The 24392-nt window shown below is 42.5% G+C and overlaps 1 protein-coding gene across 2 annotated transcripts; it reads right to left on the reverse strand.

Moving 5' to 3' along the window:
• Positions 1 to 723: 723 nt before the first annotated feature.
• Positions 724 to 23161, reverse strand: G3BP1 (G3BP stress granule assembly factor 1). 2 transcript variants are annotated; one of them, XM_031598245.2, is made up of 12 exons: positions 23007 to 23161; positions 11138 to 11251; positions 10462 to 10543; positions 9109 to 9282; positions 8252 to 8342; positions 7710 to 7803; positions 7156 to 7360; positions 6342 to 6443; positions 5669 to 5780; positions 5165 to 5290; positions 4952 to 5061; positions 724 to 3159 (listed from the first exon to the last, which is right to left on the reverse strand). In XM_031598245.2, the coding sequence occupies exons 2-12, from the start codon at positions 11230 to 11232 to the stop codon at positions 2953 to 2955; spliced, it is 1398 nt and encodes a 465-aa protein (XP_031454105.2). In that variant the 5' UTR covers positions 11233 to 11251; positions 23007 to 23161; the 3' UTR covers positions 724 to 2952. The 2 variants fall into 2 exon arrangements, with proteins under 2 accessions (XP_031454105.2, XP_031454104.2); XM_031598244.2 differs by having other exon boundaries at positions 4952 to 5082.
• Between the last annotated feature and the right edge of the window lie 1231 nt (positions 23162 to 24392).

Consider the following 24392-nt stretch of genomic DNA (forward strand, 5'->3'; position numbering starts at 1 on the left):
CAACCTGTTTCTTACTCCAGTAAAGAAACTTATTTCTACACATCCTACCCTATGCTATAAAGATCAGTCAGAAGAGACCAGGACAGAGATCTCACCAGGCGTAGATAGCAGCACTGCACCCTCAGATGATCAGTTAAGGTAAGGAATGAGGTCAGCCTTGTACTACACATGTTACTGTAGCATGAGAGAGCAGCCTTAGCAGACTGACCAACTTTCACTATCATTTTCTATTCTGCAGCACACTGGACATCAAGAATACTTCAAAGAACCCAAGATTCACCATTCAGATTAAACCAGAGGTGCTAGCAGAGAACGTGGGAGTTCTGCTCACTTGAAATCTCCTTGTGGCCTTTTCTGTCCCAGAAGAGTTTGTGGACTTTAAATATCAGATGTTATCTTCACTGTATGTACTCCAGCCTGTTTGTTGTCAATGACAACCAAATCACACTTTCACCATTAAAACATGCAATGCATTGAAGACTTCAGACAATAGAGGTTTTACAGCACAGTCATTGCACAAACCAGTAGCTTCATGCTCTGAGCTTTAAACAAAAAAGCCAATATGAAGTTTTACAGGTTTTTTCAGCATGGTTGGTTATTCAGTAAGCACAGAACCACAACCACAAATAAAGACATCCTCAAGTGTCACTCCATGTTTTGTTTGAGATCCTTCAGCATAACTTGCTTCTGAGAAGTGTTTCTGCACAAGATACCTCTGAGAAAAAGGTTTCTGTAAATATTTTATTTTACCTGTCATCTTCTCTGGGTCTCACTGTTTAACATATCAAGTATGGTTAATACAAAACCAAGCACACACTTCACTTTACATACTTCAGTTCTTCACTGACATTCCTCAGTCATTTCTCAACTTAGATGAAAGTGAGCCAGAATTGTCTGACTTCACTACAGAAAAGTTGGGGTTTTTTCACGTTTATGGATGCTTTCACAGATTTTAAGAGCAATAGAAACTTTTATTAATAGCACCTCCACAGTTGGGAAGTGCAACCTGTTACTGCAGTCTTGGATTTAACATCAAGAACACAAACAACATACGAGAATTAAAAAAAGACAAACAAGGACAGTTCAGTGAAACAGTTCTGTTGCACACCTTCACTCGATGGTCATTCCTAATGAGAAGAGCTGTTTTTTTCCCCAAAGAAAAAATAAATACCAGTTACCACCACAAGAGGAAGCAGTATGCATTTGTAGCACTTCTGGCTGTGAGAGGGCACACGCCAAAGCTATTGCTGTTGCACTTCAGCTCTCCTCCATTTCAACAAGAAATCTGAGAAACATCCATAAGGAGGGAAATGATGCAACACTAAAGATGAAGCCAAAACAGAACAAAACCCAACACTCTACTGACATTCAGTACAACCAGGTTCAATCACTACGTTTGGCAAGTAAGTGACAGTAAGTTACTGCTCTGTAACAGGTAATACCTACCCATCCTTTGTAGTTAGGGCAGTTTTGCTCTAGCTTTAGAGCAAACAAAGCACAGAGGATATATTAAAAAACCAAGAAAACATGGAAACAGTAAACCCTAGCACAGATAAAGAAGCTTACTACACAGTTCTTTTATATAATCAAGAACTCTGAGGTCTGGTGTAAACTCAAGACTGCCATTCCTATCCAGATATTAACAGAAATATAATGCTGTTTTGTGTAATATGATCTTAAAATCCCCATAATTGAAATTTCATCAGTTTCAGCTTCTTTAGGAGTACTGGAGTGTTCAATGTAATAATTTCAGGACAGAGAGGCACCTCCTATACTTATGCCATCTATCAGGTCTGGCAGAAGCAGGGAATTAATGCCTAAATGGTAAAACTATCACAGTAGAGAGAAACTTAAACAATGTGACAGAAGTACTTGTACAACATCAGTAACGAAAACTACCCAGCTTCAGAAGCTAAATTTTTTGAATTCTGCATCCATGAAAAGCTTGTTTTTGATTATTCAAATGCCAAACTGATGAAGAACACACGTATTAAAGACTTGAGCTATAACCACCTCTACCTAGCAAGCCTAGTGACAGACGGAAGTACATCTTCCTCTTGGAAGAACTCCAGCGTACTCTTGACTTGATAAAGCAAATCTAGACCTTTTTTATTTTTATTATTTCTTAAACAATTTGCCAAGACTGGAATGAGAGATAAATAGAAGGCACAACAATTTTGCTTTTTTTTTTATACAAATACAAACTAAACATGAAAAAACCTCCCTAGTTCAATAAAAAAATTCCACAAGTTCAGGAAAAGTGTTTTGAGAGTCAAGTTCTAGACATTTAAAACCTATCCCACAATCCAAAATTTCAAAGTGGTAAAACAGCAGTTATAATTCTTTTCCGTGATCACGTATCAAAAGAAAAAAAAGATTCTATGGATACTCATTATTCCACTTTTACAGCGCCACAAAGAGAAAGGTGAACGTCAATTTTCAGGTGGCAATATCTCCAGATCAGATGATGTTCATATGACCCTCAAGGGATAAATCAAAGTTTTATTTTCCTGCCCTTGAAATACTTGCCAAGTACTATGTTTTCCTATAGGCTCTTGAACGCATGCATGTGAAATATTCCACTGACTGAAATGCACCCAAATTCAGTAGAGAGGGGAGGAAAAAAAGAAAAAACAAAAAGACATTCTTCTAGGAAAGACCACTGGTACCAAAAAAATCCAGTCCGTAAGTTTGAGGTGAGCAAGGAAATTCAGTTCTTTTCTTTTTAAAATCCACTTTTCCTAAAGCGTTGTTCCACAAAGCTGGAATCTGGGACAAGGACTAGAAAAAAAAATCACAAAACCATAACACAAACAAAAAAAGGGGCCAAAATAGTATCAAACGTAGCAGTCTATAACAGGCTAGGGCCACATTCCAAGATACCCAAGGCTGAAATTCACAAATCTGCAGGTAAAAAGGGTTTGCACCACCACGTCAACATCCACGATGTATTCACTGGCGTTGCCCGATGCCCCTTCCAGCTCCAAATCCTGGCTTCTGGGACATTCCTCCACGTGGAGGCCCTCGAATCCCACCTCCCAGCCCCCCGCGAGTGCCTCCAGGTCCGCGTGGTCTGTTATCTCTGCGGTCACCCTCCCTGGCAGCTCGTGTTTTCTTCTCCTCCACATTCAAGCGCACCTCTCCCCTGAACATGATGGGCTGTAACAGAAGAGAAAGTATTTTCATTAAGAATTCATCTGGAAGCCTCCAAAAGTCAAGCAGATTTCTACAGCTTTCTCTCATCCTCTTCTTTCCATCCAAGGAAAGAATATAGAATTATGTAGTTATGAGAATATAACTGTGGTCAAGCTATACACCCAGTCTCGTGCTTGACTAGAGAAGATGAAAAGTGGCTGGAGATGTGGAAAAGTGACACTTTTGAAAACACGATACAAAAGATGAGCATTCCAATACCTCTTACAAAAAGAGCTGACCTATTAACAGTACCCTGATCTCATTAATACACACCAATTCAGTCTGTCACCAGAATCCCAGATGGCTTAATCCTATGACACCAAAAATGACAGATCCTCTCTATCACTGGCCTGCATAGCAATGTGAAGTCTTTCACTTTGGTCTGTTTCAGGACACATTTTTGCCCAAAACAAAAGCAACAGAATTCAGTGTTCTTCAAAGCAAGGTAGGAGGCGTGTAAAATCCCTTTCAAAAGGTGTATATATATATATATATGTATTTTTTTAAAAAAATCAAATCTTAGAAAAGCACATCCATCCATTATGACTTAAGCATTTACATGAGCCTGCATGAAAGATACCCTGAATGAACTAACTCTGAAACCTATTACACATTCCACATCTAAGAATTCAGCACCCACTTTGTTCTCTGGCTCCAGTTAGAGCAGGACAGTTAGAACAAGTACACAAAGGCCACAAATTCCCCAGCTGAGCATGCCTCTGGTATTGTACACTCCATACACAAAGCCCAGCACTCAGCCCTTAGCTACCTCTTCCACTGCAAAAGGACACAGAAGTGGACTTCTCTGGTTTTAATTCGAGAACACAAACAGGCAAGTTTAAGTCACTACTAAAGGTGATGTTTGCACGCTAGCTGTGGATAACTTCTTAAGGACCCACTGCCACTGAACTACTTGCTCCCAAACCAATTAGGGTCAAAGTCAGATCAACTCAATCTACTTTCAGCAATGGTTTCAAGTCACACATTTCAAACTTTACCCTAGACCACACTGGAACTGCTCTGTCTGCAAAAATGAAAGCATTTAAGGAAGCAACTCTATCAGCACTAAGATCTTAAATTACCAGCTCCCTTCAAGAGCTTCTATAATCACATGAAGCTCAACAACACTAACTCAAACTTTGCCAGAAATGCTGCTGGCACTCTACAGCTAAAGGTGCCTAACCACACAAAATATCCTAATCTCAAACTGAACCTCAAGAAACCAAAGTCTGTCTAGAGAAGTTGAAGCCCGATCCCTGAAGGGCCCTGATCCAGTAGCTGGCAACACCATCCACAGCAAGAAGTATGGAACTAGATGATCTTTAAGGTTTCTTCCAGTCTAAGCCATTCAATGATAAGCTACCTTTCAATTAGGGTCAGAAATACAGGAATAATACTGTCATACAGTATTGAAGAAAAGAAAGGATGCCACTATCTGCTGAAAAACCATACTGTAAGGAAGCACATGGCACAGTTGAGGTGCATCCAGATTCACTGCCTATCATCAATACACGCACACTCACAGGATGAACAATCACTGTTGACATGCTAAGCAGGTACTTTTCCTTTGCTACAAGGAACTCTTTTCAACCTCAACACTAGTATAGTTTCTCCCCTCTCAACCCCTTGTCAACAATTCAGCAAGGAAAGATCTTACTTGTCCAGATGATCAGACTCTACCTTTGTGTGTTAGAAGCACCTGGAAAACACTGCCTGTTATTAACAGAGCAAGAAGCCCAACTGAAAGTTTATTTACCCTGTTGCTAAGGATCTTCTGAACTGGTTCAGGATCATCAAACACCACAAACCCAAAATTGGGAAGTTTTCCACCACTGTTGATGCGCAGTTCGACAACATTGCCATAGCCTGCAAGAGAAGAGCCAAGTTCTTGGGTCATACATTAGAATGTTCTGTTGACCACACCAACGGTCACAACCCCAAAGCCTAAGGAGTAGAACTACCAACTTACTTTGGAAAAATTCTTTTAGCTCACTTTTATCCACATCATGGGGAAGGTTCCCAACAAAGAGCTGGTGACTGTCTGGGTACCTCACAATCCTCCTTGTTTCCACATCACCTTGTTCACCCTCACGAACTTGAACATAAGAATAAAGTTTAAGAAAAGACAGTTCCCACAAACAAACAAGAATAGCATCACAGAACTAGCATCCAAACTGTGTACTAATTTATACATAGGAATTTATACCCATTTATACATACCCTACACCAGGAATTTTCTAACTGCTTGCTTTCTGTCATCTGACTGAAAGCAAATACTAAACAAAAACCTGGATACTTCAGAGGATGCTAGAAAAGCTTTACAGCTTGACAGACATACAGACCAAAACCATTCAATACCCAGGTAAGCAGAAAAACCTCACTGTTAGTGAGACTCTCAAAACTAGTCTTACCGATTCCTCAAAACCACCCAATCAATGAGCAGAAAAGTTTTACATTCTGTAGCTTTTCTTACTTGGCCTAGGACCCCTCTGTGGTGGGATGCTTGTTCGCTGCTCCCTCACTCTCTGATCCCTCTGAGGTCTCTGTGGTGGGGTCTGAGATTCAGGCTTGGCCTCAGGACGGGGCTGTATAAATTCAAAAGAGAATTACCATGCAAGAATAAAATGAAACAGTAGCACATTTAAGAGCTCACTACCAAGTAACTTATCAATTCTCTTGAAAATTGAGTCAAAAGCCTGAATTACATCCTTTTCACCTGTGACTAAACATGTTAGGCTGTGGCACTCAACATCAAGTTGAAGGTCCTAAGTCATTCCATACGCAACCGCATAAAAAGTGACCGCCTGAAGTATGGCTATATCACAATATGCTCATTTCATGACAAAACCTTGTTCCTCAATAAGCAAAGGAAGAAAGTCTGAGAAACTGCTTCTCCTCTTAAGTACATTTGTTTTAGACTGCAGATATAATCAGCAGTCATAACCTCTTTTCTCCATGAGGAATTACTCCTTAGTCCAAAAATCCAAAGAACAACACTTATGACATCCACCGTGGAACACTGAATTAGAGAGCCCTCAGTGCCTAAGAATTCAGTTCATCACCACACTGATTTCACTACTTCTTTCTCATCTCAGCTTCCTGCCAACCAGTTTAGAGTGAAACAGCTTTAGATGCTGAATTCCTACCTGTGAGACTGGTACTTTCACAACATGAGGTGGTATCCCCGATACTGGAACAGCTCCACTGGGAGGGAGATTCTTACTGGTTACTGATGCCCAAGAAAATGTCTAAAGAAATGAAGATTTAACTCAACTCCATATTCCTGATGTTACCACGTCTGTTATCAATATCAAAGTTTTAAGTAATCTGTGACATTATGGATTCAACTATTAAGTTTCCCCACAACCCCCTTCAAATCACCCCACTTCAGAAGACATACTATTACAATAACTGAATTCCACTTCTAACCTGTTTCTGGCATCCAAGTAGATTTGAAATCTGAGACAGCAACAGCCTAGCACCAAGTACCACAATAAGCATTGCTCTATGGAATACTCATTTATCAACTTTTGACCTCCTTTGACACTACAGAGCAACAAAAGAAGAACAGCTAGGAATGAAGATCATATCTCAATCATTTTCCTGATTCTGCATCTTGGCTACAGTTTGTAAATAATGTCAGAAGCTCTGTTTATAAACTAAGAATTTAAGAAATTGAGCCTCTCACTGTTACAAAAGTTCCAGCACCCCTAAGTTTACAAAGCTTTCCTTTAGATCATAGTAATTTAGAAGAGCAGTTACTACCTAGAAATTCAGCTATCTACTGTTGTATAAAAGCCAATGAGAAAAAGGCAACTGGTCATGAAAAGAACAATCTGGACTCAGGAAAGAGTTAGAGTATTTGAACTCTTGTATCTAATTCCAGATACTTCCCTCACCAGAAAGCAGCATGTCAAACTTCCTGATGAAAGAACATGAAGAGTCACACATGGTTATTACCCTGGAGTCTTCTTGCACAGCAGGAGCTGGATCAGCAGGAGCTGGAGAAGGACTCTTCTCCACAGTTTCTTCTGGAGCTGATTCCTCCAATACTGGCTCAGATTTTTCTTCCTGCACCTCTGGCTCAGGTTCCTGTTCAGGTTCTGGCTCTGGCTCAGGTTCTGCCTCTGCAGTTGTCTCTTCCAGGTGTTCTTCAATGTCATTGCTATTAGCACCACAAGAAAAGTAAGGATGGTATTTACTGCATCTGATTAGATTACTGAGTAGTAAGGAATGCTACCTGTTTAACAAAGAAGCCAACCACATTTCATTAAAGAGGAAAAAAGGTAATCTAAATAAAACTACATTGTAGAAGTAGCAGAAGCAAGCCTCACATTATTACACTACAGACTGAAGCATTACATCTTCTGATAACCTGGAGTCTCTGCACTAAGCGTAACAACATTTAAGTTTCAGTTGTCTTTCCACTGTCAAAAGGGAAAGTCATGTGTAGCAGCAAGTTCATACAACTTGTTCTATAAGTAGTCAATATTACCATCCAACAAAGGCATTACCTGACAGTCTGCTCATAATAAGCACCAGTATCATCAGGAACAGCCTCAGGTGTTTGCTGTCTTTCCTCAGGTTCCTCCCCTTCTTCCTCTGATTCTAAATGAAGTTAAGAAACACCACACACAGCTTTAGTACTCAATTCCAACTCATCCCCCACCAACACATTTGAAGTCTCTGCTAAGGAGCACAAGGAAACGCTACCAAAACACGGTGCCAAACAGGCATCTCCTTATAGTTACACTTCCACTCAAGCTACTTGCTTTTGTCTGACATCAAATAATGTTTTCTAAATACTTCAGAAAGCAATTGTTGCCTACAAATCTGATTGCTACTGCTTAAGAAAGGCTTTGTTCTTCCTATAGAAAGAGAAGATACCAGAAAACTACAGACAGTGTTAAAACGATAAAACTCAGACAAGGAAAAGACCCAGAACACCATAAAGATTAATGCTGTAGGAAGAGACTTCCTGTAGTCTGGAAACAAAGCCTGAAACAGACCCAAGAACAAACACCAACAGAATCACACTAAGTCTGCTGGTGCCCACCTTCGGGAGGCTCAGTGTCAGAGTCACCAAAAACTTCATCTTGGTAACGGAAGATATCATTGTGGACATAAAATTTGTTTGCAACAGAACCCTAGAAGAAAAAGAGAAGAAATAATTACATGAACAACATCAAAAATTAAAGTAACAAAACAAGAACAGCTGAAGCAAGTCTTCCTCACATATACAGAATATCAATCCAAAGCTGCCTCCTTTAAAAAAAAAAGTTCACCACACAGATAAAAAGATATCATGCTAGGAAGTCAAGCACGCATGAATCAACAGGAAGTTTCATGCTTTTTATTCTTATAGCTGATGAAGCAGTAAGCAGAGCAACCTGTGATTCAAGGTTCTAATTCTTAGCCCTAAGTCAACCTGAAAAGTAATGTGAATTTGCAATCCTCCCTCTTTTTCCATCATCACTTTGTTCAAAAAAAGTGTTTGAGGTGGCTTTGAAAATACACCACGTAAGCGCTTTACCAAACAAGAGAATCTAAATTCTATCTTCAAGGGATAGAAAGCATTTTTTTCTTCCCACTTTTTCCAATACAAGGACAAGCAGCTAGGAAGGCAAACTAAGGACAGAACCACTTCAAAGAATGCATAAGAAAAAAAGGTGCTGTAGCTACCAAGAAGCCACAAGTCAGTGTATTTACATCTGTAATTATGATACCCAAGGTTAATTGATGAATACACAGAAATAGCACAAATTCCCTAAGAATTTGCAGAGTACTCCTACCCAATTGCATGGTAAACTACCTTCCCAGTATAACACTGGAGATTCCAACACTGAAACAGGCCTCAAATCTTGACATGATAGTATAAGCACTGCAATAATGCTTTCACTCAACATAACATACCTCAGGTGCAAGTACAAACGTTTGCATGAACCTGCGCACGGGCTGCATGTTATTGGAGAGCTCTCCCATCACCTGCACGACAACACCATCATTGAGAGTAGCATGGGCATCCACATGACGGATCTTTGTGTGGCAATCCTTGAAATTTAATGACAGAACCTTCTTGTGGATATCCTATAGAGGACAGAATACATGTTATACTGTAAGAGACATTTGTGATAAATTAGCAGCTTTCAATGAAAGTAGTAACAACACACTTATATTCCCAAACTTACACAAGAAAGTTTGACAGTAAGGTCTAAGTTTGCTCTGCAAGCTATTTTAAACTATGAACTTCAACAAAAGGAAGCATACCTTAACTATTGCTGTATAAAATTAGGCAGTTGTTCCTTCCCTTTTACAGAATAGTCCAGATTGGAAGGAACCTCAAGGATCATGAATCTCCAACCCTCCCACCACAAGCAGGGCCACCAACCTCCACATTTGATACTAGACCAGGCCGCCCAGGGCCCCATCCAACCTGGTCTTGAACACTCCCATGGACAGGGCATCCACAACCTCTCTGGGCAGCTATTCCAGCACCTCACCACTCTCACAGTAAAGAACTTCCCCCTGATATCCAACCTCAATCTTCAATCCTTCAACTTAAAGCCATTTCCCCTCATCCTGCTGTTATCTACCCTTTCAAAGAGTTGACCCCCCTCCTGTTTATAGGTTCCCTTAAGGTCCTGAAAGGCTGCAATGAGGTCACCCCACAGCCTTCTTTTCTCCAGGCTGAGAAAGACAAGCTCCCTCAGCCTATCTTCATACGGGAGGTGCTCCAGTTCTTTGACCATTTTTGTGGCCCTCTCTGGACCCTCTAGCAGTTCTCCATCTTTCTTGTATTGGGCACTCCAGACCTGGACACAGTACTGCAAATGGGGCCTCACAAGGGCAGAGTACAGAGAGACAATCACCTCCCTGCTCCTGCTGCCCACCCCTCTTCTGATGGAGCCCAGGATAACATTTGCCTTCTGAGCTGCAAGGGTGCACTGCTGGCTCACAGTTTTTCATCCATCAGGACCCCCAAATCCCCCTTTGCAGGGCTGCTCTCAAAGACTGCTCCTTCCAGTCTGTATATGCCTGGAATTCCTCTGGCCCAATAGCAAAACCTTGCATTTTGCTGTCTTGAACCTCATTAGGTTCACCTGGGCCCACCTTTGAAGTCTGTTGAGGTTTCTGAATGGCATTCCTTCCTTCCCCATGTTTCTCTACAGAAAGTCACTTAAAGTGGATGAATCACAGCTGGATGTGTCTCAACCACAAAGGAGAAAAGAAAGTAGTAAATGACAGTAAGTTTTTCCAAATACTTACAGACTGCCCATAGACTGCATCAGCTGGTTTTCCATTGGAATCCAAGCCACCATGGACATAGGAAGAGTTCTTTCCATAAAACCTGTTGGAAAGAAAGATCTCCTGTGTAAGCTGTAGTGTTTGGATATGGCAGGTACCCAAACAATAACAGCCAGGACTGAAGCCCCTTATAGGAACCACACAGTGTACCCCTTTCTCCTTATCCTGATATAAAGAAACATAGTACCCTGAACACAAAGGACACAGGAGGCTTCACTCAAGCTCTGGCTTAAAGTTTGAGGCAAGAAGCAATGTCTATTTAATTAAAGCACTGCATGTAAATTACCCATTTTATAACTAGGGATTGCAAGTTGAAGCTAAATATCATGGATCTACATTCAGACAGCAGATAAAATCTGGAATTCAAGTTCACAATATGTCCTAAACTTTTCTCTCTGCCAAATATAGATCAGCTGTCCACTTAAGTGGAAAGGTCTGAGAAGTCTTTTAACAGATCCTGAGATTAGAAGGAAGGTTTCAAAAACACTGCTTGAATACCAACTGAAAGCACAATTAAATGAAATGCATCTTCAAAAAACAAAGCTAAGACACGGGAATAAGTTTACTTATTGATTTTGAACATACAATTTAAAGAAACCACACAAAAGCTGATCGTGAAGTGAAGCAGGAGCTTTACCTGTGCAAATAGTCAGGTGCCTGGTTCAGCAGAGTATAGTACTGCCTCACAAACTCCCGCCCGACCAGCAGGGGACTTGGCTTCTCCATCACCATTTCTTTGGTCAACTGAAAACTAAAGAAAAGCAAAAGCTCTATCAAACAGTAGCATTTTTGTGTTGCTGTTCTCATACAGACAGCGTAAGCCACATAATCACAGTAGAAAGCACACACCAAAACCTATTAGCAGTTTTACACAGTAAGCAGTTTAACCAATGTATTTTCAGAGTCATCAATCTTTGGTGCTGAAGAGAGGGAGAGGACTGCTGGGGAGCAAACCAGAGGTGGGAGAGGCTGCACAGGCAAGGGACATTACCTCATAGCATTCCAGAATTTAGTCATACTCTCAGCAAAACGCAGGTAGCAAATAAGTATGGTTCTCCAAGAGGATTTGCTAAGTAGCTAAGTCATCTGCAGTTGATCCAAGTTCTACTTACCTCACTTGACTTCACAATCAGAATTAAAAGTCATATGTTTCAAAGTAAAGCCTGTGCTACTGTATTAAGGGCATTTATAAAAGGTCAGAAAAAGTCCAATCTATTTTTGTCAGCAGTGCAGCACTTGCTGCTCAGGAGCAGGGAGCACTGGAAGAATATCGGATTATATCAAAGGTACTGCACCACACACAAATGCATGCTGCTTTTCCCTTATTTCTCCTGAACTCAAGTCCACTGTCATTTAAACCCAGAAGGTCAGATGAATGGTACCATTCCCAGGCCAAGGAACACATTGATCTAAGTACCTCCTATCTCATTTCAGCAGGCCTAAATTGTAAGAAAGAAGTCTTTGTAGGTAGGTTACATAGTGTGCATCTCTATGTTTCCTTCTGTTCAAGTATTTGTCCAAACTGTTCGAACTGGTTCAAAAAAAAAAGCACCACAGTATTCCTAACACAGCTTCCTAATATAAGCAGAATTAGGTTTTCTGCTTTGTGTTCTGTGATACCAAAAGATAGCAGAATGGGTGCTGAGCTGACAGTTTTGCTGTCGATGTCACATAAGCTACATAGTAGTCAGTTTCCCTGAAACTATGCTGGCTTTGTAGTGCTCATAGTAAAGAGCTTGCAGTGGTACCCACAATGAGGCAAACAAATGCTATCAAAAGGAGATCAAAACCTAGGCATAAAAACTGAGAGAACTTTCTCCCTATTGCTGACCTATGGAACCCTTTCCCTACACAACACATTGCATACAAACAGAATATACTTTGGGTGTGTACTGCAAATCAAAACTAATACACCACTGACTTGAGCCCTCTAGGAAAAAAAGTCAATGACTCCTGAATTTATCTGCTTTTACTTAATACTACAACCGTAAGTAGCCTCAAGAAGTAGCAGTGCTACCTTGACTTTCTATTTCTAGATAAGCTAACACAGACCAATCTAATGGAGTCTGCAGAGCACAGGCCTTGACAGTTATGCTGAAACTAGCTCTCTTGTCACTGCACAAGACAGCATCTTTTACCCTGGGTAAATAGTTGCCCATGGGTATCATCTGTTCCTCCCCTGGCTTCATTCAGACTGCCTTTCCTCTGTATTGCTTTAAGCCTTGTTCCAATTCACTCCAGTATCTTGTATGATGCTTTCATTGTATTTGTTGTACCTCAGACAAGAAATCCCATAAATGCTAAAGACCAACGACAAATGACAGCTTCAGCAGGGAGATGACCTACCAGAGAAGTCTACTGCATTGACAGCTCAAATGCACATCATGTATAGGTCTGCAAAAGAACCCACTACTCTGCAGGATGCATCAGAAACGTGAAACAGAAGCTTCAAATGCCAAAGAAAACATGAGACCCAGAGCATGGGATTTCATATAAAGCTGAATCAAGTCTGGCATCCTTGTTCCATACCAGATCATAGTGTAACACCAAACAAAAGACAAGGCAATATTGAGGTAGAACATACATTCCAACACACTAAGCAGCTTTCCATGTTTTCATATACTCATGAGCTAACCATGCAGCAAGCAATACGCCACAGCTGGGACTGCCCAGCAGGAGATTATCAGATTCTGCAGATCACTTTCATTTTAGGAACTTCTTAGTATCTGTGGTTTTAAAGAAACCTTTCAATTGTAAGCACAGTATATTACATATACAGATGTCCAAGAGCATGGACTGAAGTAAATAAACTCTCAAATCTATGAAACTGATTGCCTTCAAACGTATGGTAAATAGGATAACTACAAAATATCAGGTGTTACCCCACAGGGAAAGTAAGGGTAAGCTGTGAGTACCATAGCTGATGTCCTCATGCAGCCATTTCCTGCAAAGCACTTCAGAAACACTAGCACAGCAAGCAGCAGAGCTCTGAAGGAGTGGAAGCAAGTGGCAGACAGCACCTCCACATTTAGACTGTTGGTTTAACTGGCAATACAAAACTGAAGTGCTTAGAGCCTTGCCCCTGTGCCATGAGTTTACTACTAGAAAAAAGTCCTACAACACCCCCTCAGATCACAACAACTCCATGTAGAAGAACATTCATGAACTGCTTGTTCACTCCTCTATTCTGGTTGAAGGTGAGGGTATGGGCAGTGCATCACTCCTCAACAAAAATCCCTTCTTCATTCTCACTAGGGTCCAGAAGACTTCCTACTCACTTGTAGTAAGTGTTACATCAGGTTCCTCTGAGAATTGTTTTCCCATGTCTTCTGGAATGAATGTACAAAGCTTCCCCTCCTCACTTGATGTGGAACTGTTACCTGCAGCAGTCAGATCTCAAAAGCTCACCTGTATGAACCCACCAGCACTCCCATATCCAGAGCTGTTCTGACTTACTCCAGCACTGCACTGAAGGCATACAGAAGGCAGTGGCTTGTGACTGCATCTCATATTTGAGAGACAAAAATATATATAAAGGATCTCCCTACTGAAAGGGGAAAAAGCACAAGAAGCCCTCTCAGAACTGCCTCTAACCACAGAAGGAAGAATAGCAGAGTGCCCAGTTCTCATTAAGATCCAAAAAGAAACGGGAAAAGCCTTTGTATGATCTGATCAGAGGACAGCAATCTGTTTTCACTCCTGCTGCACCTGCTGCTATTCTACCAGCAGCCATCTGTTCCTGATCTCCAGCCAGCACAACCTGAATGATACATGCCAAGCACCTCCAGATATTATTTGCTCCCTACTACTCTAAGTAATTTTTACCATTTCTCTATTCCTTAACCTACAAATAATGACAAATATTTCACACTGTACAGAATGGGACAGAACCAAATGTCTGGGCTATCACTGTATTACTTCTGATAGAAGCTTATCCACACATTTTCATCAATTGAAATGAAAGGGTGTTAACAGGAAAAGCTGAAAATTTGATGATTTGAAGTCCATTCAGAAACACATTCATGTTACTCCATATATGTAAAGCAGAGAATAACTCAAATTATAGCAAATGGATCAGAACAATTCTGCTGCGTGATGCCACTCCTTAAGCCAGGAGACTTAAGAGAAGACAAATGCCTCCTTTACAGTGGTTATCACCTGGCTGGTGGAAAATTCCACCATCTGTTACAGTGCTCCTACTTGGCAGAAAATCAATGCTAGGCACTGAATTTCTAAAGTACAGTTATGTAAAGTAGAGCCATTTATGCAAATGGTGTATTAAATTTAGATTTAGGTCCACAGAACCCATGAGCATCCACAAAATTAATAGGGTCAAAGAACAGCCAGCTACTTCGTTGCATACAGCAAATTGGTGAGAAAACTGAAAAAAAAACCTACTGACCATTGACTGTCTACATTTAGAAAAAACTCAAGTCTCCATCTTGTTTCTATTACTGCCCACGTGTTACAAACATCTCTGACACACATTATAGCATTCAGGTTCTCAGGACAACCAGAGACTACAAGGCAATTAATGTGGTAAGCCAAAGTATCAGACTTCACTAAGTCTTTCAGGCTAGAATAAAACAAATTTCATTTCCTAAAGCACACTGGGATTTTAATTATCTTCTGTCAATAACTGTACTAACAAAGACAAGCACAATTTTTAAGTTGGAGCCCATTCCAAACAGGCCACAGTTTGCTTTTATATCATCCTGGTGTCTTTGTTCTCTGCTTTTCATATCCATATTTTTAACTTCTGTTCCAACAGAAGCAGCAGTCCATCCAAAAGCCCACAAGATTACTACAGTGCACCACAGTTCCATTTGACTGGAATATTACACAGCAGACACAGGGAACAGCCCTACAGCAGTTCCACATGCTCTTCTGGCTGTCGGTGTGCTACATAAGCAAGAATATCAAATGAGTCTCTCTCAACAAATTGGTGCATTTTACAGAGCACCAAAACAGTTTCCCCCCCCCATGCTTTTAATTACAGGTTTAACTGATTAAGATACTATCAGAGCTGTTACACTGCTTCCAACGCTGTAATCAGCTTCTCCTAAGTGGAATTCATGTCCTTCATTTCTGCAATTTTACCTTTCTATGTAAGGTAATATGGTGTAACTGATGTGCTCCCTATACAGAGATTTTTCCCATTTAAACCAGGTGTACCAAACTCCTGATGCAGCTCTACTCCCTTGTTTTCACATCAGTTAATTCCTCCGCATAAGAGCTACGAAACACCTTGAGGAGCTCATGTGGAAGAACGATACCTGCATCAAAGCACGTCACAGTACAAAGCTGGCAAATGGCAGTTCTGCTGGACTTGAAAAGGTTTCATCAACAGTTAATAAGGTTGTGTTATTAAGTATCATTTTGGATTTCTTAAAATGCTCTGGTGAGAGTGTTCAAAGCCACAAACTATCTATCTAGAGTGGCCAGTATTAGAAACAGATAAGATCACTGTTCCAGACAAGAGAAAGAAGCCAGTCCAAGTAACGAAAGTGGCCCAACATGCTTCCAGCAGACACAATCTACAGTAGAAGTTAATCAAAAAAGGGAAGGAACTCCAGTTAATTCCCACACCCCACCATTTCACATTACCACTGTTTGCTACTGCTGTTGATTAAGCAAAAAGAAAAGCCAGTACCTGTGTGAATTGAGATATAAAACATTAGAGTGAACAATGAAACACAAACAAGCTAGACTTGCATCACTAGGCAAATTCCAGAGCCTGTCTCATCCAGGGGTTTAGGTCATTGCACCAGCTAGGAAGAGTAATGTAAACCTTTCCAAGGAAATGCATATTTAAAAACAAGATATCAGATACTCTGAGATGTGAGATGCCCTTCTTATTTTAAAACAGTCTTAACTATTTGAGGGAGAGAAGGAAGAACTACCTGTTGTTGACCTCAAGACCCAACTATTAATAAAGTACTGAAAAAAGCAGTTCAAGTAAGTAGGCAACAGAAGTTTTAGAACTGCTCTCCTTTGGAAGATGTTACACAGAATTCAGAAGTGCAGCATCACAAGGAGCAACACACAGCAATACAGCCTGCATTTTATATAGAGGCCATTGCATACCTGCCCACAGCTACTCCTATTTTGTATATTTTGACAGAACCTGAGGAAAAGGGTTCTGTCTGAAAAATCACCTTAGAAAGCAGCACTTCTTCACAAAGGCAAGACACTCTGCAGGGAAGTGCTGACAGTTCAGTGATGAGATAACTTGTCTACAGAATAATGAAACATTTGAAGAACAAACTTTGTGATATTATCAGCTTCAAATCTCAGTAACCCCAGAACACCAATACATCCATGGGAAGTAAGTACTGACTAGGAAATTCCAGAAGCAGGTACTCCTCAAAGAGGAAAGCAGCATGCAGTTCAAAGCATATCATAGATGAGCCTTCAGTAGCAGCCTTTAAGATGCATATCTGGATCCTTAAACCAAACTGCCATTCCTCCATTCATTACAAAGAATGGCATCTTCTGTACAACAGCCACATTACCTACAAAGAGGGAGTGCATTACGAGGTATCTGAGGCATTAAAGAACTGAAATCTGGAACCAGAATGTACCATCCTCAGGCAAATATCTCTCTGTGCTTAATTAACATCACACTGCAGGAAGGGAGAGCAATATCTGAACCACTTTCTAAAATCTTTGACACGTACCAATGAAGGACACCACTGAAGAGCTACACACTGTACCATTTGCAAGACATTACAAAAAAAACTCCAAACCAAAGTTTGTTTTCTACTCAGGCTATCCAAACGATCAGGATAGAAAAGTATCCAATGTTACCTGTAAATGAAGTGTTTCTATTACAAAACTAAGGAAAAGTTGTTCAGAATTACATTCAGCACTGCCCATGCTAGTACTGAACAGCCCCTGCTCACTGGGGCAGATGGGAAGCTTCACTTGGGGCAATGCACAGCCCCTTGAACACTCTAGGAATACAAATAAACCATGAATTGCTGCAGAAGAGCTGTCATTCTACAAGTCAGGCTGTGTTTTTGCTAACAAACCTAAGTGTGAGCCACAAGTACACAGATGTGATGGAGTCTGACAGCTTCCAGTCAATACTCAGCATTTCTTGTAATGTTCAGCTCTGCCAAGCAAGAAAGAGACAAACTTATGATTTTTACTGCTATTAATCAGAATCTAAATGAACAGCGACACAAACAGAGGAATGTAACTTCAAGAACATAAACATCAAAAGCAGAGAAACAGAATACAAAGACTACCCAAAGCATAGTAATTGAAGCTAGTTGGGAGTAGCATCTATACCTGTGTACTAAGGAAAAGTGAACCAGGGCAATAAAGCATACACTGTCCTTGTAGGTAGAAACATCAAGGACCACTTACACTGCAAAGACACACAGCAAGTTAGGTTCTGTTTAAAAGGGAAAGGACACAAACTTGGAATCTAAATAATAACTTACAAATATCACAAGTGTTTCTCACCAATTTTCTTTGCCTTCACCCATAACGCACTGTCCTTTTCCTTACTGTAGGGTCTACACCATGAGTAGTATTTTTCCCCACTCCTCCTTTTTAAAGCTCATTCAAGTGGCTTCCAATTTCCTATTTCATACCATACAATCACTCCTACTCAGCAAAAACTGTGAAATTAGCAGAGGGATAACACTGCAGCAGAAGCATTTGTGTTCCTGCTTAAAATTATTATCAAGAAACAGGTTTTACTGTAGAGGTAATGCTTACTACAGCTGCCTCACATCTATGGCAGGTCAGGTTTTACAGCCATCTACTTGAGAGACTCACTTCACACTACCTATTTGGCATTACTTTTTGGGAAGTTCTGCTGTTCTGTACCACTGGGGAAAAGTACTCCAACTTAGACAGCCAGCCAAGCTATTCCTTATGTTACCAACAGATAACAACACTGACTTTCACAGGCATATTATTTACTTTTGTTTCAATAACACGTACTACAGATTTATGATAGGGGAACATGAAACGTTTGCATTTCTCAGCAAGTTACCAGAAGCTGCATGTCACTCCTTACATAAAGGAGACACAGAACAGGTAAGGGAGAAGCTCCATGGAGCGCACAAATTTAAGTTCCTAATATCTAATACTCATTGCTTAAAAAAGGGTTACCAAGCTTTGGTTACCAAGGCACCAAACTATACATCTTAATCCCTGATCTTTCTAGAGAAAGCAAGAGAGGTCTGAGCTGGTAGTTACTCTGGATTCTTCCTGAAGGAGGACTCAGCTATTGAGAACAGAGTGGTATGTGGTCTCAGAGGCACAAACTGAAGTGCAATAGCTGTAGGAGGAAATCTTGAGAAACCAGCAAAAGCCAGTTTTCACCTACAACAGGTATCTATGGAGGTCTGTAAATAGCCATTGTTTTTAGCACCCCCAAGACAGTCTGGAGTCCTCCCAATATCATCACAACAACCTCCACATACACTCAATCCTTTGATGTCCTTTGTGCATATCTGGATATACGGTTTTACTAGTGAGAAGCTGTAACCAGGGATGCAGTGTTAGGCAAACAGCTCCAAAACAAGTGGCACATGCCTTGTTCCACTTCCTCTTCATACTGAAATGCTTTTCGGGCTGCTTATACCCTGCTTCACTTTGATGTAGGAAACTGGAATTGTCCTGATACTATAAGAGAACAAGCTAAGGAAGGCTACTGTACAGAACTTGATGCAGGAAACTAAGATAACCTGCCTTGAGCACAATTAGTGCACTTCAGATGATCACAAGTTACCTACACTGCATTAAGCATTATAGCAAACGGCCCTCGTGATACGACAGAGATCCATAATTAATTCCTCTTGAAAATCTGAGTTCTCTCAATTCTCAAAGCTTTGAAAATTCACAGAAATATTCCTATCTTTCAATAGAAAATATCAGATCCTCCCAAAGAGGTCTATTCACCTCAACAAAGGTGAAGGACTTTCATATCTAACTGGACACATTCCAACTTCAATTATTCTATGACAAGAACTGTTTTTCCACCCATTTTAGCCATGAAAATTAAAAGATAGCAATAATCTGAATTGTTTATCAATTATTTCCTTAATGAAAAGTTACAGTCAGCTTTGAGCCTATACTGCTCCTCTATAAAGCAGCAACTTAAACTCTATGATTTTGCCATTAGAACAGGTTTTGTTTTGACATCCAAGAGCTGCTCCAACAACCCGATGAAGTTGGCAGCAGGTCCAGTCCTCTTCTCTTAGCTCTGCCATTTTTTCCATGTGGCTCCACTGCAGCTTCTCAAAGTAAAAAAAAAGTTACTCAGGAGCAGTCAGATGAAGCAGATTAGAACACCTAGCTATACAGATATTACTGTGAAATTCAAGCTCACTCCCATTTGGATTCGAGTCACAAGAATTAAGATTTAACAAAAACTCTTTCTGCATGCCAAGCAACAGATTCCTTTCAAGAGTCAACTACTGCACTGCTGTCCATTTTGCTACAGAAGACTTAATCCTCAGACATCTATCAGCCAACTCAGACTGATCCATCCCTTGTTAAGATTCATAATCAAAACAAAATCAGCATAACAAACTACCATAAGGTGAAGTAGAAACAGGATGAGGCAACACAGTAGGAAGTGGAAAATGGCCACCAATGCTTTGAAATTCAGTATTTCACATTTGCCTGAGTAAGGAATGTACAAATCTGTAAAGAGCTCCATAACTGACAGCTCACCATCTCCCAGCCCTCAAAGCAAGTACTCCACCAGCTATGCCTTCCTGGAAGAGATCCAGTCTTAATATAGCAAAACTAGGACTCCACACCAGGAGAATATTCACTGCCTGCAAAGCTTTGGGCATTCTTACAGTAGAAGATAAAGGGTTTTGGTTGGTGGATTTCTGTCGTTGTTGGGGGCAGCATTTTGCTAATTATTCAGTGAGGTAGCTTAAGATCCTCAGGACTATTAATCCTCACAAGAAGTTCATTGTCAGTTGCTTCACATAAATTCTGGATATTTTACATGGGCATCCATAGAAAGTTTTGCCTAGATGAGCGGATCCTATCACTTCCCCCCTTTGGTTTATTTCAAGCACAGCACATTACAGCTAACAACAAGGACTACCCAAAGCCCTGCTCTACTTTGATTTCCTCTTTGATTTTTTCATCACATTGCTTGGATGGACCAAAAAAGCTCAGGTTTAATATAAAACCACAACAATTCAAGTTTTGTTTTCCAGCAGGCCATTTATGTTAATCTCATGAATGCTCTCTCAAAAGTTACAAACAGAACTATCAATACATACAGTAACACCATTTTTGTTTTCTTTGTTACATTTTTTTTGGTTGTTTTCTTTATTACATTTTCATTAAAGCATGCTCCTTAGTATACACTGTTACAACCATTTGCAAGGAGAAAAAGGAAACTACTGTTTTTTTTTTTTTTTTTTTATGATCAGAATCATTATATGATCCTGAACCAGCTTTCAGCTGCACCTTCAGCCACTACAGGAAGTGAGTGATAACCCTATCAAGAAATATTAGCATAATTTGGCTCTTTCTGAACTAATTGTAACTCTAAAGTGTAAACTGTGATACTGAACTCAAACTTCTGCAATACATTCTCAGAAGGCTATAGATGAATACTCAGAAATCAGGACTTAAGCAAAGAGATTCCTGCCAGGTCTTCTCCTTCACTTCAACTGTGTTCTCTAGCTTTAACCAAACATATTCACACTCAGAAAACACGTTAAAAAAAGCAGCCTTCCATTTCCAACAACTCGAGAAATAGAAGCCATTGTTTACAGCCAGATTTGATGTATACAAGATTCTTTTTCAAAGATTATTTACTTAAAAAAAAAATGAGATACATTTTGCTAAAACCCTAAAGTGGATGTGAATCTTTTTCTAAGACTGCAGGATCCCACTTCCCAGTGTGTTTCAATGCTGTCTTTCAGGCAAACTAGAATGCCCTAGAATAGGCATTACTATAAAAAAGCTAGAGATTTTTATCACAAAGGCATTCTGTGACTTCTGGAGTACAAGACCCCTAATCACATAAATGCTAAGATGTAAACCTTCTATTTTGCTATGAGGTCTAACTTTTTTTTTTTTTAAATCTCAGAAATGAGATACTGAACTTCTCTAAATATATTGACTGAAGTAAATACAGTGAACGAAGACTTAACTTCACTGAATAGATTGACTCAAACACCTCTGGAAGAGGTGAGCCCAGCTCACGGGATGCACACATGCTTATAACAGCACCACTGAATGATCATGGAATTATCTTTTAGCAAAGTGGTTAGGCTTCCTCTTTACAGAAAAGGAAGTTATTACTAAAAAGTGAAAACCAGGCCGAAAGGAAGACTTTAGAAACAAAGTCAAGTGCAGTTTTTGTCTACCAGCTTTGGCACTCCCTCCTCTTCTTAACGCCCGTCCACAGAGCCTCGTTGGCTGAAAACAACCCAACACATATCATTCAATTCAGGGCACCTGAAAGCGTGAGCTTCCAGAGCTCGACAGCACCGTCCAGGTTTCTTAAAGCTGTCACTTCATCCCGTGAAACACAGGCTGGACAAAAATAGCATGCCTGGAAACATGGCGGCTTGCTGCAAAAGCTGCTTTCAGCCAATCGTGGGGGGGGTGCGGGGGGGGGGAAGAAAAAAAACAAACAAAAACAAGTCATTGTTTCTGCAATGAATGCTCACTACGCATACGAAAGCCATAACAAAAGAAGCCATCAGGTATCCCCGTCAAAACTGGCAACTCGTAAGGTCGCGCAGATCAAGAGCGAAGCGCACGTGGACGGTACCCAAACCTTTCCGCCGTTGTTCCCCCGCTCAACCAGGAGCATTTCGGGCCTCGCAGGAGGCTGACCGGCCTTCTCAGCAGCCCCGCTTTGAATCTTGGCTCGATCCCGGCCCAGCCAAGGTCACACGGGCAGCGGGGCTGCGCCGCAACCCCGCATCCAGCGCCGGGCACGGCCCCGAAACCACGCGTGTGGCACCGAGCTGCTGGCGGCCGGAGGGAGCGCTGAGCCCTTCCAGCCCAGCGCCGCGTTACCTCGCAGCAAAAACAAACCCGCCAAGGGATAAAAAGCACGGGATGGGAAAGAAAAAGAAAGGAAAGAAAGAAAGGAAAGGACGCAGCGCGCGGAGCCGAGAACAAAGCTCGCAGCCCCGCATCGCGCCGGCCCGCTCCTCCCCCCACGGCCGGTAACCTCACAGCCCAACGGCGCCCGGCAGCCCCGCGCCCTCCTCGCACGGCCCCGAGGCGCTGCCCGCCCCGCCGTGCTGCCCACAAAGCCGCGCCGGGGCCGGGCGGGCCGCACCGCGGGGCGAGAGCCGCGGCCGCAGCGCCGTCCCCATCCCCGTCCCCGTCGACCCCTCCGGGCCACGGCCTACCCGGGGGTTGGGGGGGGGGCAACGTGGAGGTGGGGGAGGGAAAGGGGATCGCCCCACCGCACGCGGCCCTCAGCCGTCCCCGCGGGCCGTGGCCCCGCCGCCGGCTCCCTCCCGCCCACCCCCGGCCCCCCCCCTCACCTGCGGGCGGAGCGGGACGGGAGCGGGAGGCGTCGCTTGACCACAGGCCTGCCCGGCGGACGAGAAGCACCTCACGCAACGGCGTGCTCTGCCGCCGGCTAGATATATCCGGCGCGCAGCCTAACCCGGCGGGAGGCGGCTCCACCAATCGGAGAGCGCCGCTCTCCCTCACTCGGACGTCGGTTGGTTCAGAGAGGGGAAAGGAGGCGGGCCGATTACTGAATGGCAGCTCACTCCATCAACCACGAGGCCTGGCTCCGCGGAGCAGGGAGATTGACTGACACCGATCCGAACCAATGGGCGGCGAAGCTCTCCTTGCTAAGGCGGGGCGAGACCTGATGGATTTTCCTCGTAGCCAATAGGACGACGCTTCCCGCTCGAACAGGCGCGAAAGGCGGGTCAAGCGTGACGCGGTAGTGTGGTTGAGGCGCACGGCAGCGCCCTTGAGAAGGTGCTGGTAAACCCCGTTATAGATAGGGGCGGAACCCCCATGCGGCACGGGGCGCAGCGACCAATGAGAGAGCGCGGCGGGCTCTGACGGACAGGCAGACTCCGGCATCCTTAAAGGGACCGTCAGCCCGCACGAGGGACGGCACTGGATGCCTCGCACCACCCCCTGCTGGAGAACAGGCCTGGGCCATCGCTTCGAGCAGGCTGCGAGCTCCATACAGAACCGCTGGGCCTCACTAGGGCTTCATCCGGCCCTTGTGCAGATCCTCAGACCCTGAGGAGAGCAGGACAGAGGAGAAGCAGGCAGATGGCTGAGCAAGCCCGCTGTGTTTGTATCACATCCCATCACATCTATGATGTGAAGCACTCTGAGATATATTTGACCCTCTCAAACTGACTTCCTCCCCACCACCACATCCCTGCCTGCTGCCCGAACCCCTCCCCGTGTGCCCGGTGCTGGGCTGTGCTCTGCCTTAATATCCTTCTCCCCCACCGCCGCTATTTATAGAGCTGCACTGCAATCTGCCAGCGCATAAATCACAGCGCGCTGCTGCGGAGCTCAACGTCAGACCGATGACCCACAGCAACAGCCAAAATAACTGCTGCTGCTGCTGCTGGGAGCTCGTGTTTTGATAAAGCAGCACAACAACCAGGTCCTGTGCACGTCAAAATGAATGCCTGCCTGGAAGCGTGCTGGAAAAGGCATCCACGGCCCCTTCTGCTCGGTTTCCCAGCAGGGCTCAGTCTGGAGGGTATAAACTCAGTATATGGGGGTCAGCCAAAGCCTGCTGAAACCCCAGGATGCAGCCCTACTCAGTGTGTGTGCAAATAACCAGATGCATTCCCCTTATCCTTCCAGCTACAGGTTCAGCTCCTGAGCAGGAGGACTGTGAAGCCCAGAACTGCTCAGGAAATCTCACACCCACACGGTGCTCC

This window comes from Phasianus colchicus, chromosome 15, assembly GCF_987193195.1.
Source record: "Phasianus colchicus chromosome 15, bPhaCol1.hap1.1, whole genome shotgun sequence".
NCBI classification, from domain to species: Eukaryota; Metazoa; Chordata; class Aves; order Galliformes; family Phasianidae; genus Phasianus; species Phasianus colchicus.

Excerpts from the sequence above, each read along its gene's own strand:
- G3BP1 (XM_031598244.2), bottom strand. The coding sequence starts at position 11,232 with ATGGTGATGGAGAAGCCAAGTCCCCTGCTGGTCGGGCGGGAGTTTGTG. Across the intron at positions 5,083-5,164 it reads GCTAAAAGAATTTTTCCAAA|AACTTGGCTCTTCTCTTGCA; the intron begins GTAAGTTGGTAG and ends GTATGACCCAAG. Across the intron at positions 3,160-4,951 it reads AGAAGATCCTTAGCAACAGG|CCCATCATGTTCAGGGGAGA; the intron begins GTAAATAAACTT and ends CTTCTGTTACAG.